The sequence below is a fragment of the Heloderma suspectum genome, chromosome 6 (assembly GCF_057233095.1).
Source record: "Heloderma suspectum isolate Gila_16-S chromosome 6, 16-S_ref, whole genome shotgun sequence".
Classification (NCBI taxonomy): Eukaryota; Metazoa; Chordata; class Lepidosauria; order Squamata; family Helodermatidae; genus Heloderma; species Heloderma suspectum.
In genome coordinates, this window is record NC_139463.1 from 129,594,077 (window position 1) to 129,608,137 (window position 14,061).

Here is a 14,061-nt window from a genome sequence, read left to right on the forward strand (position 1 = left end):
ATTTTAATGTTGTTCTACTGTTGTGGTTGAGTTATTGTTTTCACAATCTAGGATTTTAGTCTGTTGTTATTAGGGATGTGGGAGAATCCATAATGGAGTCAAATTAATTCGAATTCCACAGTGGACTGGCTTTTTCCAAGCTGCACAGATTCCATGGACTTGCAGATGGGTTTTTACTTCCTGGAATTGTACACAAATTTAGACATACATACATATATCTCCACCAAAATGTGTATTTCCCCCATAGGCTAAAGCATGAAAATGCACATTCTCAGAACAGCACATTTGCACAAGTTTGGGAAATTGAGAAAAATCCGATTCTGTTAATGAGGAAGGAAAGATGCCTAGCACTCTGCGGAACACAGATGGAATGGGTCATGCAGATCCCGTACATCCCTATTGCTATTTGTCCCTGGTCATCTTGTGAGCTGCCCTATGACAGAAGATACCCTGGAAGCTATGACAGTATTCCAGCCGAGCTATTTAAAATCCTAAAAGATGATGCTGTTAAAGTGCTGCATTCAATATGCCAACAAATCTGGAACACTCAACAGTGGCCACAAGACTGGAAAAGGTCAGTTTACATTCCAATTCCAAAGAAGGGCAACGCCAAAGAGTGTTCAAACTACCGCACCATTGCGCTCATTTCACATGCCAGCAAGGTGATGCTCAAAATCCTACAAGCTAGGCTTCAGCAGTATGCGAACCGAGAACTACCGGAAGTACAAGCTGGGTTTCGAAGAGGCAGAGGAACTAGAGATCAAATCGCCAACATTCGCTGCATCATGGAGAAAGCAAGAGAATTCCAGAAAAACGTCTATTTCTGCTTCATTGACTACGCTAAAGCCTTTGATTGTGTGGATCACAACAAACTGTGGCAAATTCTTAAAGTGATGGGAGTACCAGACCACCTTACCTGTCTCCTGAGAAACCTGTACGAGGGTCAAGAAGCAACAGTAAGAACCAGACATGGAACAACCGAGTGGTTCAAAATTGGGAAAGGAGTACGACAAGGCTGCATATTGTCACCCTGCTTATTTAACTTATATGCAGAGTACATCATGAGAAATGCCGGGTTGGATGAATCAAAGGTCGGAATTAAGAATGCTGGGAGAATTATCAACAACCTCCGATATGCAGACGATACCACCCTAATGGCAGAAAGCGAAGAGGATCTAAAGAGCCTCTTGTTGAGGGTGAAAGAGGAGAGTGCAAAAGCTGGTTTGAAACTCCACATTAAAAAAACTAAGATCATGGCATCTGGCCCCATCACTTGCTGGCATATAGAAGGGGAAGAAATGGAAGCTGTGACAGATTTTACTTTCTTGGGCTCCAAGATCACCGCAGACGGTGACTGTAGCCATGAAATTAAAAGACGCTTGCTCCTTGGGAGGAAAGCTATGGCCAACCTAGACAGCATAGTAAGAAGCAGAGACATCACCTTGCCGACAAAGGTCCGCATAATCAAAGCTATGGTTTTCCCAGTAGTAATGTATGGCTGTGAGAGCTGGACTATAAGGAAGGCTGAGCGCCGAAGAATTGATGCTTTCGAACTGTGGTGCTGGAGAAGACTCCTACGAGTCCCCTGGACTGCAAGGAGGTCAAATCAGTCCATCCTAAAGGAAATCAACCCTGAGTGCTCATTGGAAGGACAGATGCTGAAGCTGAAGCTCCAATATTTTGGCCACCTAATGCGAAGAGAAAACTCCCTGGAAAAGACACTGATGCTGGGAAAGACTGAAGGCAAAAGGAGAAGGGGACGGCAGAGGATGAGATGGCTAGATAGCATCACGGATGCAATGAATATGAACTTGAGCACGCTCCGGGAGAGAGCGCAGGACAGGAAGGCCTGGCGTGCTATGGTCCATGGGGTCACGAAGAGTTGGACACGACTGAACGACTGAACAACAACAACCCTGGAAGCTAGGCTCAGCATTTGTTAAATGCAATAAATAAAAGTAGTCAGGCCACGTTAGGGGCTGGTTCAGGCGGCTGCACCTCCTTTCTGCACATTGAGCATTCTGCCAAGAGCTCGAAGGGGCACAAAAGCTAACTGGGGATCTCTGAAATGTGGGGAGGGGTGGCTGGGGGCCCTTCTGCTTTCAGCGAGTGTGTGAGGGTGATGGGATACGTGAAGTGGGCACCGAGGAATGGCTCTGAAGTGGAATACCCTGCTAGCCCTGCCTTGAGCACACCGAACAGAACGCCCCATCCAGATCAACCTGTCTGGATGCTCAGGTCCCTTGCCACTGCTCCCCTTCAGGTCTTCCATCCTCCGGAGGTGAGGAGTGAGGGGGGGGGGATGGCCAGGGTAAAGGGGCTTTGCCCTCACAGAGGTCTGCCTGCCCCCCTCTCTTGTCCTTTTGGCATCAGGAAAAAACCTCATTTCGTCTGTGGCTTTGTCTGGTGGTTTTATACAGACCACACATTGTTTTTATCAAAAGGTGTTGCATAAACCACCCAGTGCACATGAAGATGAAGGGCAGCTGATCTCCAGTGTCCCAAAGAACTGAGCAGTCCTCTATAGAAAGGCTGCCTGCAGAAGCATGTCAGGGGGACGCTCTTGGGAAGCCAGGCCAGCCGTGGCACCACATGCTGTGTCCCTCTTTGGAAGCCACTTCCTGTGCCCCCCCAGGGGGTGGTGGAGACCTGAGCCTTCATGTGGGAATCTGTGAATCCTGTGTGCATTTCACCCACATGTGATTAATCTCCCCTCCATCTCTTTCTCTGCCTGTCCCAGGAGAAAAGTCATAAACCTCTGCTTTATGGACATTCAGGAGTGGAGTCTTTAGCTCTGTTCTGCTCCTTCCTTTAACTCACAGGGGGAACAGGGCAGGAATTCAAGCCAGTGTGGTGTAGTGGCGAGAGTGTTGGACTGGGAGCTGGGAGATCCAGGTTCTAGTCCCCACGCGGCCATGGAAGCTCACTGGGTGACTTTGGGCCAGTCACAGACTCTGAGCCCAACCTACCTCACAGGGTTGTTGTTGTGAGGATAAAATGGAGAGAAGGAGGATAATGTACGCCGCCTTGGGTTTCTTAAAGAGGAAAAATGGCGGGATATAAATGTAATAAATAAATAAATAAAATGAAGGGTTTGCGCAATGGAAACCAGTGTTTGTGGGACTGTGGCCACAGATGCAAAACCCAGGGACCCTGGGCCTTTGTATCCCCCACCCCAGAGAGGATCCATTCCCAGAGACTCCCTAGAAAACAAACCTACAACTCTTCCCCCTTGGAGAGCTTGGAAGCACAATGCAGACTGGTCTCCCCGAGCCCCACTTCCTGGCCCCACACGTCACCTGCCTGCTGAACCCAAGTGGGGCCCTTCCTTCTGTTCAAGGAGCCCAGCCGCTGGCTTCCTGCCCCCGGGCCAGGCTAAGGATCCTGGAAGGGCAGAGGGAGGGGAGGCAAACAGACGCACACTCAATTTGTGTGCAAACGAAGCGTCCGTTACTAGGGAAAGGCCACGGCTTGAGGTCACGAGATGACTCAGCAACCCTCTTAGGAATGGAAACCACCCTCCCTGCCTGAGCGCCACTCCCTGCCCAGGGAACATTGGCTCATGGCCCCTCCCTCTCTGCAAGCCCCACCAACTTTCCAGAGGATCCAGGAGTCCTAGTCCCCCCTCCCAACACTAGTTTCCAATCCATTAGCCCACCCACCCAAGTCTGTCCTGGCCATCTGCTTTCCCTACTCTAACCATAGGCTTGGATCTCTTTGAAGGGGCCCTTGGCATCCTCCCCCCCCCCCCGGAGGACCCAGAAGCCCCATCTTTCCTCCCTGACCAGTCCTTCTGGCTAACGAGCGCCATCTCTGCCCCCGCTCTGGCTCTCTAGGCCTGGGCTCCTGGCTAGAGCGCCTGGGAGTCCTGGCTCCTCACCCTCCCCAGACGCCCCTCCTGCTTAAGAACCCGGGGGGCCCCGTGGTGTTCCAGCCCAAAGCCTCCATCCCCTTTGGGGGACTCCCCCAGGGCCCTGGCTTCCCCTCAGACACCACTCTGGCCTCGGAGGACCAGGCGTCCTCCCGCCTCTCTGCCCCTGGCCTATCCTCACCTGGCCCTGCCTGGCTCGGGGCGGCTCCCAGCCTTGCTTTATGTAGTCAGTGTAATTGTCCTCTTGGTAGTTATTGTTCTATGGCATGGAGGGTGGAAAGTTATGAGGCCGTAAAAGAGGGCCCCCATCGGGAGTGGCAGCGGCTGGGGTGTGTGGTCGGTGCTTCCCTCTGCACTCCCACAGAATCGGAGGTTGGAGTAGCAAATCCCCCGCCAGATGCTTCAGGCTTCCACGTTGTTCAGGCACGCCAGTGGAGGGGCTGCTCATTGCAATGGATGGTGGCCTCTGCAACGGGGTCTGTGAGGTTGCCGGGGGGGCGGTTGCGGGGTTGGCCCTCTTGTCTAGGGCTTCCTGGGACCCTCGTGGGGCCTGAGCAATGGCTCGGGAGGCCTGGTGCACATCCCTCTTCTGCCACATACTGATCAGGAGCCCACAGACCAGCTGCACTCTCAGCCTGCAGTGTGGGGAAAACAGAACTGGCCTGCCTTACAGGCTGTTGTAAAGGCTATTGAGATAATGGATCTTGTTATGCATATATACTGCTACTATATGGGGCCTAGTGAGGGGGGGGCAGGAGGCTCAGCCAGGACCCCCGGGACCTCTAGGGGAAAGGTGAGCCTTCTGGAGGAGTGTGAGACCTGGCGGTGCGGGGGGAGCAAATGAAGGTGGCCTGGCTTCTCCCCCAGCCCACCAACTCTGCCATCTCAGAAAAAGTGGCACTCCTGCTTGGCCCCAACCCCCTTAGCTCAGAATGGCGGAGAACGGACTGTTATGGGCCCGAGACGCTGCACCGGGCATTGGGTGTTGCCGCCGTAGGAGGGCCTTGGGAACAGCGTCAGAGGAGTTTGCTTCTTGCCTCACTCTGCAATGGACTGTGACCATTCAGAAGGGCCTTAAATAAACAATTGGGAGTCAAGTAAAACCTGTTTGGAACGTCACCCTGAAGGGAATCGCCCAGCACAGTCAGCTGTCAGTCCGCATCTCCTGACAAGCTGCACCAGTAAAGACACGTCTGTCCCAGACGCGCCAGATCTTGGAAGCAATCCATCTGGAAGCACCTTGAAAACAATGCCGTGATTACTCGAAGCCAACATGGATTTGTCAAAAACAAGTCCTGCCAGACAAATCTGATCTCGTTTTTTGATCAAGTTACCTCCCTTGTGGACCGTGGGAATGCTGTAGACATCATATACCTCGACTTCAGCAAAGCTTTCGACAAAGTGCCCCATGATCTCCTGATGAGCAAACTAGCTCAAAGTGGGCTAGATGAAACAACGATCCGGTGGATCCACAGTTGGCTACAGAATCGGACTCAAAGGGTGCTTATCAGTGGGATCTTCTCAAAATGGGGAGACGTAATGAGCAGGGTACCGCAGGGCTCAGTGCTGGGCCCAGTGCTCTTCAGCATTTTTATTAATGACTTGGAGGAGGAGGTGCAGGGAATGCTGATCAAATGTGCAGAGGACACAAAATGGGGCGGGATAGCTAATACTTTGGAAGACAGAAACAAAATTCAAAGTGATCTGGATAGACTGGAGCGCTGGGCAGAAAACAACAGAATGATATTGAATAGGGATCAATGCCAAGTTCTGCACCTAGGAAAAAGAAACCAAATGCACAGTTACAAGATGGGGGATACGTGGCTCAACAACACTACAAGCGAGAAGGATCTTGGAATTGTTGTCGATCACAAGCTGAATATGAGCCAACAATGTGATGTGGCTGCAAAAAAGGCCAATGCTTTTTTGGGCTGCATTCATAGAAGCATCGCTTCCAAATCCCGGGAAGTACTAGTTCCCCTCTACTCAGCCCTGGTTAGGCCTCATCTGGAGTACTGTGTCCAGTTCTGGGCACCACACTTTAAGAAGGATGCAGACAAACTGGAGAGGGTTCAGAGGAGGGCAACAAAGATGATCAGGGGATGGGAAACAAAGCCCTATGAAGAGAGACTGAAAGAACTGGGCATGTTTAGCCTGGAGAAGAGAAGACTGAAGGGAGATATGATAGCGCTCTTCAAGTACTTGAAAGGTTGTCACGGAGAAGAAGGCCAGGATCTCTTCTTGATCATCCCAGAGTGCAGGACACGGAATCATGGGCTCAAGTGACAGGAAGCCAGATTCCGGCTGAACATCAGGAAAAACGTCCTGACTGTTAGAGCAATACGACAATGGAGCCAATTACCTGGGGAGGTGGTGGGCTCTCCCACACTGGAGGCCTTCAAGACGAGGCTGGACAGCCATTTGTCAGGGATGCTCTGACTTGGATTCCTGCATTGAGCAGGGGGTTGGACTCGATGGCCTTGTAGGCCCCTTCCAACCCTACTATTCTATGATTCTATGATAACTTGTTCAAAAAGAACAGGAGGAACAGAAAGGGAGGTGGGGTTGCACTGTATGTGAAAAATACATGTCTCTGCACAGAAATACAGGAGGAGGAGCTTGGTAGCCCCATCGAGAGCACCTGGATCAAAATAAATGGAGCAAAGAATAAAAGGAACCTGGTGGTCGGAGTCTACTACTGGCCACCCAACCAAGGAGAAGACGAGGATGACACCTTTTAAAAACAAATAGCCAATGTTTCAAGGAAGTATGATGTAGTAGTAATGGTGGACTTCAAATTCCCCATTATTTGTTGGGAGACAAATTTTGCAAAACATGGCCCCTCCAAGAGATTCCTGACTTGTGTTGCTGATACTTTCCACCTACAGAAAGTAGAGGAAGGAACTAGAGGAACTATCCTTCACTTGCTCCTAACCAACAGAGATGACTTACTGGTAAAGTAGCAGTTACGGGAACTCTGGGGGAAAGCGACCATGTTGTACTTGAGTTCTTGGTTCTAAGGGAAGCAAAAGCCGAGTGTAGCCAAACTTGTTCCCTGGATTTTAGGAAAGCCAATTTTAATAAACTCAGAACTCGATGGCCTTGCAGGCCCCTCCCCCCATGATTCTATGATCCCCCCAAGCCAACTAGAATCCAGACCTTGCCAAGCGCCCCGCGCAGCGGTCTGGGGAGAGGCCCGGGCCGCCCGCCTTCCTGAGCGCGGCCTCCCCGCTTCGGCCAAGCCTGCTATGCTGAGCACCCCCAGCCCAGGGCTCCTCCGCCGCCTGCCGGGTGGCGGGCCGGGGTGGCCTGGCCGGGCGGCCGCGGGGCTGCCCCACGCGGCTGCGGAGACGTGCTGCGGAGGCAAGGCCAGCCCGCGGCGCCGCCCCTTCCCCGGCCGCCGCCCCATGCAGCCCAGCTCTGGGGCGAGAGGGGCTCCGCGGGCGGCGGGCCCCTTCTGCTGCGGGCGAGCCGCGCCCGGCCAGGGGCCCGACCCGCAGGGCGAGTTCCGCCCCCCACCCTCGCGCCAGGCGTGCAGCCTGCCCGAGGGACCCGGCTCGGGCGGCGGCGGCCTCCTGGGTCGCCAGCGGGGCTGCGCGTGAAGATGCGCGGTGAAGCCCGCGGAGGGAGCGGCGAGGGCTTCGGAAAGCAGCAAGGCGGCTCTTCCCGAACGCGGCCCTGGGCGGCCCTGAGGAGGGCGCGCCGGCGCGGCGCCAGGCCCAGCCGCGGCGCTCAGCGGGTGACACAAGGCAGAGCCGGCTGCCACCCCGCGGCGTCGGGAGACGCCCGCCAGCCCGGCGGGGCAGGCCGGCCGGCGAGCGCCCTCGGAGCGGGGCTGGGCACGGCGCGCCTCCGGCCAGTCCCCCGGGCCCGCGGCCTTGGCTGGCGGCCCGCGCTCCTGGGCGAGTTCCCGCGGCGGGCTCTCGACGGGGAGGAGGCGGGCGCGCCTAGGCGGGCCGCGGGGTGGGGCTGGGCGCGCGGCGGCCCCCGGAGAGCTTCGGCTGCCGGGCGGTAGGAGCGGCGCGCCCGCGCGCAGAGCTGCACGCGCGCCCCCGCGCTCCTCGGCGACACGCCGGAGGCCTCGCGCAGCCCTCCTCCTCGACACGGCGCCCGGCCGCGCTGCCCCGGCGCCCTCGCGTCGAGGCTGCTGCCGGGGCGCCTCCGCTGCGCGGCGGGGGGAGGCGCCCGAGGCGGAGCGCTGGCGGAGGCCGCGCGCTGCTGAGCAGCCTCGCCGGAGGGGGCCCGTCGCGGCCCTCGCGCTGCTCCGCCTAGGCGAGCAGCGCCCGGCTGCGCGCGCGGCCCTGGCTGGCCGCCTGGCCGCGCGACGCCCGCAGCAACGCGCCCAGGCCGGCGGCCGGACGTCGAGCGGCTCGTCGGGAGCGAGGGCGGAGCCCCCGCGCGCCTGCGCCTGGCACACGGGCAAGCCGGCCGGGGCCGCGCCGGGCGCCCGCAGCACTGCCGGGGCGTGCCGCCGATTTCCCCTCCGGTGTCAAGAGGGCATGAGAGATTTACGAGACCGCCTTGGCTCGGAGCTGCCTTTCTTCTCCCTTTCCCGGGGCCCAGAAATGTAATCAGAGAAATGGACACACGGGCGTACAGCACGCAGTGTGCGACATCATTTACACCCTCCCAGTCGCGTACACGCAGCACAGTAACCTGCATGGAGAGGGGTGTGAGCCGACCTGGCGTGCCTCTCTCGGGGCCGGGCCCCCGCCCCGCCGTGCTTCGGGTGTGCCACCTGGTGACTCGTGGCCAGGTGGGACTAGAAGCCCGGTCTAACGAGCCCCAGTCCAGCGCTCTCGCCACTGCACCACACTGGCTCTCAAACCCTTCTCTCTGAGAACCTTACAAGTCTATTTCAACTGGAGTTCTTTCATGGGCCAGACTGCACGGGAAAGCACACACCTTGCCTGAGGAATTAAGTTGATGAAGATGATCACGAAGAAGAAGAAGAAAACAATAATAATGAGATGTACCCATTGCGAAAAATTTTGCAACCTAGTAACTTCATTAATCAGCTGTTTTGCCCAATCTTGAGATTTCACAACTTTGTATTTGTATTAAAACTGTTAGAGATAGACTAGTAAAGTAAGTGAGAAAGTTGCTGAGTTTTGAAAGCTTTTTCAAAATAAACAAAAATGAAAATCATGGCCCATGGTTTTAGAGTTATATATAATAGGAAAGCACATTTTTCCAATTATTTTGATTAAATTAGACCAAAAGGTGATTTTAGGTATTTTTCACTGAATCTCTGTGCTAAATGTGCTAATTATTTTAAGAAATATGTAAATCATCCATGTGGAACTCAAGATATTGATTGGTAAAGGAATTGCTTCATATTTTAATATATATCATGCGGTGAAAGATTTCATAACGGAAGTGCATGTAAAGAATTCAAAGTGCTAATTCAAGTACTCAGTGTCGATTTCACCATTATTTATTTGTCTCTAAACATTTTTGCCATTACGCATCTTCAGTCAGTACATTACGTGCTTGAGGTGCTTCTTTAAAAGTATCATATAGTGCCCCATTATATGTTCTGATATCTTCGTAACTGGAGGCACCAACGTGTAGTGTAGGAAACTAAGAAAATACCTTTCTGCTTCTGAAGGAGATGCACCATGCATTCTCCCTAGATAGGGACAACCCGAGGCACTGGGGACTGCACACATCAGGGATGCAGAATCTCAGACCCAGGGGCCAAATCCAGCCCACTTGGGATCCGGTCCAGCCCCTCAGGATTCTGCAGACGACCACATGCCCTTTCCCCTGACCACCGACTGGTGGTTTCTGGCTTTTGTGGGCTTTTCTCCCCATTCTAAAAGGCCACAGTGCTTCTCAGGCTTGGTGCCCTGCAGTTCAGAGCCTTAAGCTGCAGTGGGCTGGTGTTTTTCGTCCTTTGGGCCCACCCCTGTGCTTTTGGCTCTGCCCACTGCTGGAATGCGGCCCTGGAAAGCTCCTCCGAAATGGGATTTGGCCCATGGACTGACAGTGGTTTCCCACCCCTACCATACATCCCACAGCATGCAGTATAGTTGGGGATGCGGGACCTCTGGCCCATGGGTCGAATGTGGACCTCCACGCTGCCTGATCCAGACCTGCAAGCTCTCCCGAGTCCACACCCCTTCACTGGCCCCACTCCAAGTTACCAATATTATTTACTCCAATTGCAACGATTGATTCCTTCCAACTGTCAGGGGGGCTCAGGCACACTGGGGAAGGAGAGCACCTGGATGCAAATACCTCCCCCCCCCCCGTAGGGTGCTGGGCAAAATTAAGAGTCACCTCTGTAGCTCCACCCACTTTGGCTCTGGCCCCACTCACTGCTGGAATGTGCTCGGGGAAAACCCTGGACAGGTTTTGACTGAGGTAATGTGGACCTCAACAGGAAAAAGGTCTCCCAAATTATTATAGGTTTTAACAATTAATTGTGAAGCTGTCAATTTATTTTCAGGGGCGCAATTATTTTTCTGCAAATCTAGGCACTGGGAGCTTTAATTTGGGACTATTCAGAACTCTATCACATAATATTTGTTGTTGTTGTTCAGTCGTTCAGTCGTGTCCGCCTCTTTGTGACCCCATGGACCATAGCACGCCACAGATAATATTTAGGGGTCAAAATTTATATATTAATATCTAGATGCAGAAATGGGGAACAGCAGCAAGGCCTCCTCCTGGGACCCACCTATGATGCTCACAACTCTTGTGTGCAGGCACTGGGGGGGGGGTGGGAGGAGGGAGCTGCGCTGCGGTTGCTGGAGCACCCGTTTCGTGGGCTTTGAGAATGGCGAGCATTCCAGCGCAGGGCTCCCGAGTGCTTCTGGGAAGGAGCTGTGCAGAGCAAACCAGCGCCTGAGCTCCAGCAAACATCAGCAGGGCCTGCCCAGGAAAGCGCTGTAATATTTACTGGTGTAAATGTTCTTTCAAATTCCTTACTTGCTTCTTGGAATGTAACACACGGTCAGCGTAAATGGATCTTTTGCACCCTTTTGGTTGCTAAAAGACTGAAACTACGATACTGGAAGGATAAAAGCTCACCGCCTGTAATGCAATGGACTGAAGGCTTGGCAACCCTAGCAACATTTGAAAGCGGTATATAGGCGTAACTTGCAGATGAACTTTTATCTGGATATCTGGTCTGCTTTTACTGAAGTTTATGTATAACCCTTTTTTTTCTTCCCGTCTTTTGTTTTCTTCCTAGAATATTGTAATATTTGAAACTGAGGATTTTAGAATACGTTGTTATATTTTCATTTTTTTCTGCTTTTTGTTTGCTTTCTGCTTTTTGTTCGCATGCTTGTTTTGTTTTGTTAAAATTCACAATAAAAACCTGGGAGCTGGAGCTCAGGCGGGTCTTTGCCCTGTAGGGCTCCGGGGGGCCTCCCTGTGTGCCCCCTTTGCATCCCCACCTTTCTCCAGTGCCAGGCGAGAGGTGCTTCGGCAACCGCAGTGCAGGGCCCCGCAGCATTTGCGCAGGGTAGTTGTGGCAGGGGCTGCAGGAGGGGCTCTGGCTGCTGTTCCCCGTTGTCAAAGTTATGAAACCAGAAAGACTCAAGTGGGTCACCCCAAATGCATCACTGGACTTTTGAGGCCTCGCCTCAGGGCCCGACATGCTCTCGGCTCATTCTCTGTAATCTCCCCACACCCTGTGCCCTTCTCCTTTCCTCCTCCTCTCTCGGGAGGTGCCCAGCGAGGCTCACAACTTTTCCGTGCAAATATTTGCCCAAGGTCCTTTGTCAACGTTGTTTGCACTGGGCGGGCTGAGCAGCGCACTTGGCACATGCCTGTCGGGAACAACTGCCCCCCCGCCTCCGGGCCCCTTTTCTCCACTGCCCCCTCCCCCTGTGCTCGAGTGGCCCACCACTTCCCGAGTGGCCCCTCTCTGGGGCACCCGCTTGGGTGGCTGCCTGTGGAGTGGCAGATCCCGCCCGGTTTGCCTCAGCATCCTCCGGAGGGACAGGTCGGCACTGCTGCTGGGCACCTCCTCCTCCCTCCTCCCCCTGGAAATCTCTGTCCAGAGCTCCGTGCTTCAATCCAGCCCCGGTGCGGATCGCAGCGAGAGCCTGTGTTTGCTCTCTGACTGGAAATACCTTGACACCTGCGCCTCAACTTCTCCAGTGGCCCCTGTGCTCCCTCTCCATGCGCCCCAATGACAGGAGAATGGGGGTGACCCTCCGGACAATGTGCCTCTGCGTGGGCCTGATTCTGGCAGAGATCTCCATGGGGCGTAAGTATTTGGGGAGGGGGAACCCTTCCCTGTGGGGGTGGAGTGGGCACTCTCTGCCAGGGCAACCAGGGTTGTGGTGGGCACTTCAGAGGACAGGAAAGAGTGGCGGGGATGGAGCCACCGAAGAGCCCCTCAAGGCAGCACATGCTCCACACTGGGGTGCGTGGGCTCAGCCCCAGAGTACACAGCCCTACCACAGCCAGCTGGGTAGTTTCAGGCCCCAGGTGTAATGGCTGGGGCGGGGGCAGGGGCAGGGGGGCTCTTTGGGTGGCTGGGTGCATGACTCCACTGAGTTCAAAATGTAGTCAGCCCAGCTGTTGCTGCTGCGACTGCCCCCCGCTCATTCTGCCAAGTGGGGCCCGGGACCCTGCCCTAGAGTTCTGCCCCGACAGCACTGCTGGCCACAGAATACGTCCAGCACTAATAACAAAGCCCTCCAGAGTAGATGCAGACTTCCAGCCCCTCCTCAATGAGTAACCAACATTCTCTCATGAGAACATCAGAGGAGCCTTGATGCCAGATTGGACCCAAGTCTTGTGCAGTCCAGCCTTCTGTTCCCACCATGGCCAAGCTGGCGCCCCATGGGAAGCCCACAAGCAGGACAGGGGCCACGAGCACACTTGTGCTCCCCAGCAATCGGTGTGCTGGACGTAGCACACAGATCGCCTTCTCCTCCTCCACGAATGTCTATCACCCCCATTTAAAGCCCTCCAAGTGGGTGGGCTGCACTACAGCTGGTGGAAGCAAGTTCCACGCTCCAGCCCTGCCTGGGCCAAGAGGCTCCCTCTTGTCTGTCTTGAGCTCTCCAGTCGGCTTCCTGGGGCCACCCCGCTGGGCTCTAGGGCTGCGCGTGAGGGAGGGAAGCGTCTCGCTGTCCCACAGGGCCAAACTGAACATGATGGCAGCACAGCTGCGTGCCACGTCATAGAATCATAGAATAGTGGGGCTGGAAGGGGCCTGCAAGGCCATCGAATCCAGGAATCCAGGTCAGAGCATCCCTGGCAGATGGCTGTCCACCCTCGTCTTGAACGCCTCCAGCGTGGGAGAACCCATTACTTCCCTAGGGAATTGCGTTGTCATATTGCTCTAACAGTCAGGAAATTTTTCCTGATGTTCAGCCGGAATCTGGCTTCCTGTCACTTGAGCCCATTATTCCATGTCCTGCACACTGGGATGATTGAGAAGAGATCCTGGCCTTCCTCTCTGTGACAACCTTTCAAGTACTTGAAGAGCGCTATCATATCTCCCCTCAGTCTTCTCTTCTCAAGGCTAAACATGCCCAGTTCTTTCAGTCTCTCTTCATAGGGCTTTGTTTCCAGTCCCTTGATCATCTTTGTTGCGCTCCTCTGAACCCTCTCCAGTTTGTCTGCATCCTTCTTAAAGTGTGGTGCCCAGAACAGGACACAGTACTCCAGATGAGGCCTAACCAGTGCTGAGTAGAGGGGAACTAGTACTTCCCGGGATTTGGAAGCGATGCTTCTATTAATGCAGCCCAAAAGAGCATTGGCCTTTTTTGCAGCCACATCACATTGTTGGCTCATATTCAGCTTCTGATCGACAACAATGCCAAGATCCATCTCGCTTGTAGTGTGGTTGAGCCAAGTATCCCCCATCTTGTAACTGTGCATTTGGTTTCTTTTTCCTAGGTGCAGAACTTGGCATTTGTCCCTATTCAATGTCATTCTGTTATTTTCTGCCCAGCGCTCCAGTCTATCCAGATCACTTTGAATTTTGTTTTTGTCTTCCAAAGTATTAGCTATCCTGCCCCATTTTGTGTCAAGGGAGGTTACTTGATCAAAAAATGAGATCGGATTTGTCTGGCAGGACTTGTTTTTGACAAATCCATGTTGGCTTCGAGTAATCACGGCATTGATCGTCTGGCCCTGGAGAGTTGAACTCATTCAAAGGAATTAGGTGTTCCTTGACCATTTGCCTATCGATCTCAAGCTGCAATCCTGCCCCT

At 54.0% G+C, this 14,061-nt stretch overlaps 1 protein-coding gene across 1 annotated transcript; it reads right to left on the reverse strand.

The window, feature by feature from the left end:
- Nucleotides 1-6,764: 6,764 nt before the first annotated feature.
- On the reverse strand, nucleotides 6,765-9,932 carry LOC146343250 (uncharacterized). The gene is made up of 3 exons (XM_084808137.1): nucleotides 9,781-9,932; nucleotides 7,031-8,352; nucleotides 6,765-6,926 (listed from the first exon to the last, which is right to left on the reverse strand). The coding sequence occupies exons 1-3, from the start codon at nucleotides 9,930-9,932 to the stop codon at nucleotides 6,838-6,840; spliced, it is 1,563 nt and encodes a 520-aa protein (XP_084664263.1). The 3' UTR covers nucleotides 6,765-6,837.
- Between the last annotated feature and the right edge of the window lie 4,129 nt (nucleotides 9,933-14,061).

Coding starts and splice junctions, on each gene's coding strand:
- LOC146343250 (XM_084808137.1), bottom strand. CDS start 9,932: ATGGGCCAGAGGTCCCGCATCCCCAACTATACTGCATGCTGTGGGATG. Junction 8,353..9,780: donor GCAGAGCCAAAAGCACAGGG/GTGGGCCCAAAG, acceptor TTGACACCGGAG/GGGAAATCGGCGGCACGCCC. Junction 6,927..7,030: donor TGCGCGGGGCGCTTGGCAAG/GTCTGGATTCTA, acceptor CCTAAAATCCAG/GGAACAAGTTTGGCTACACT.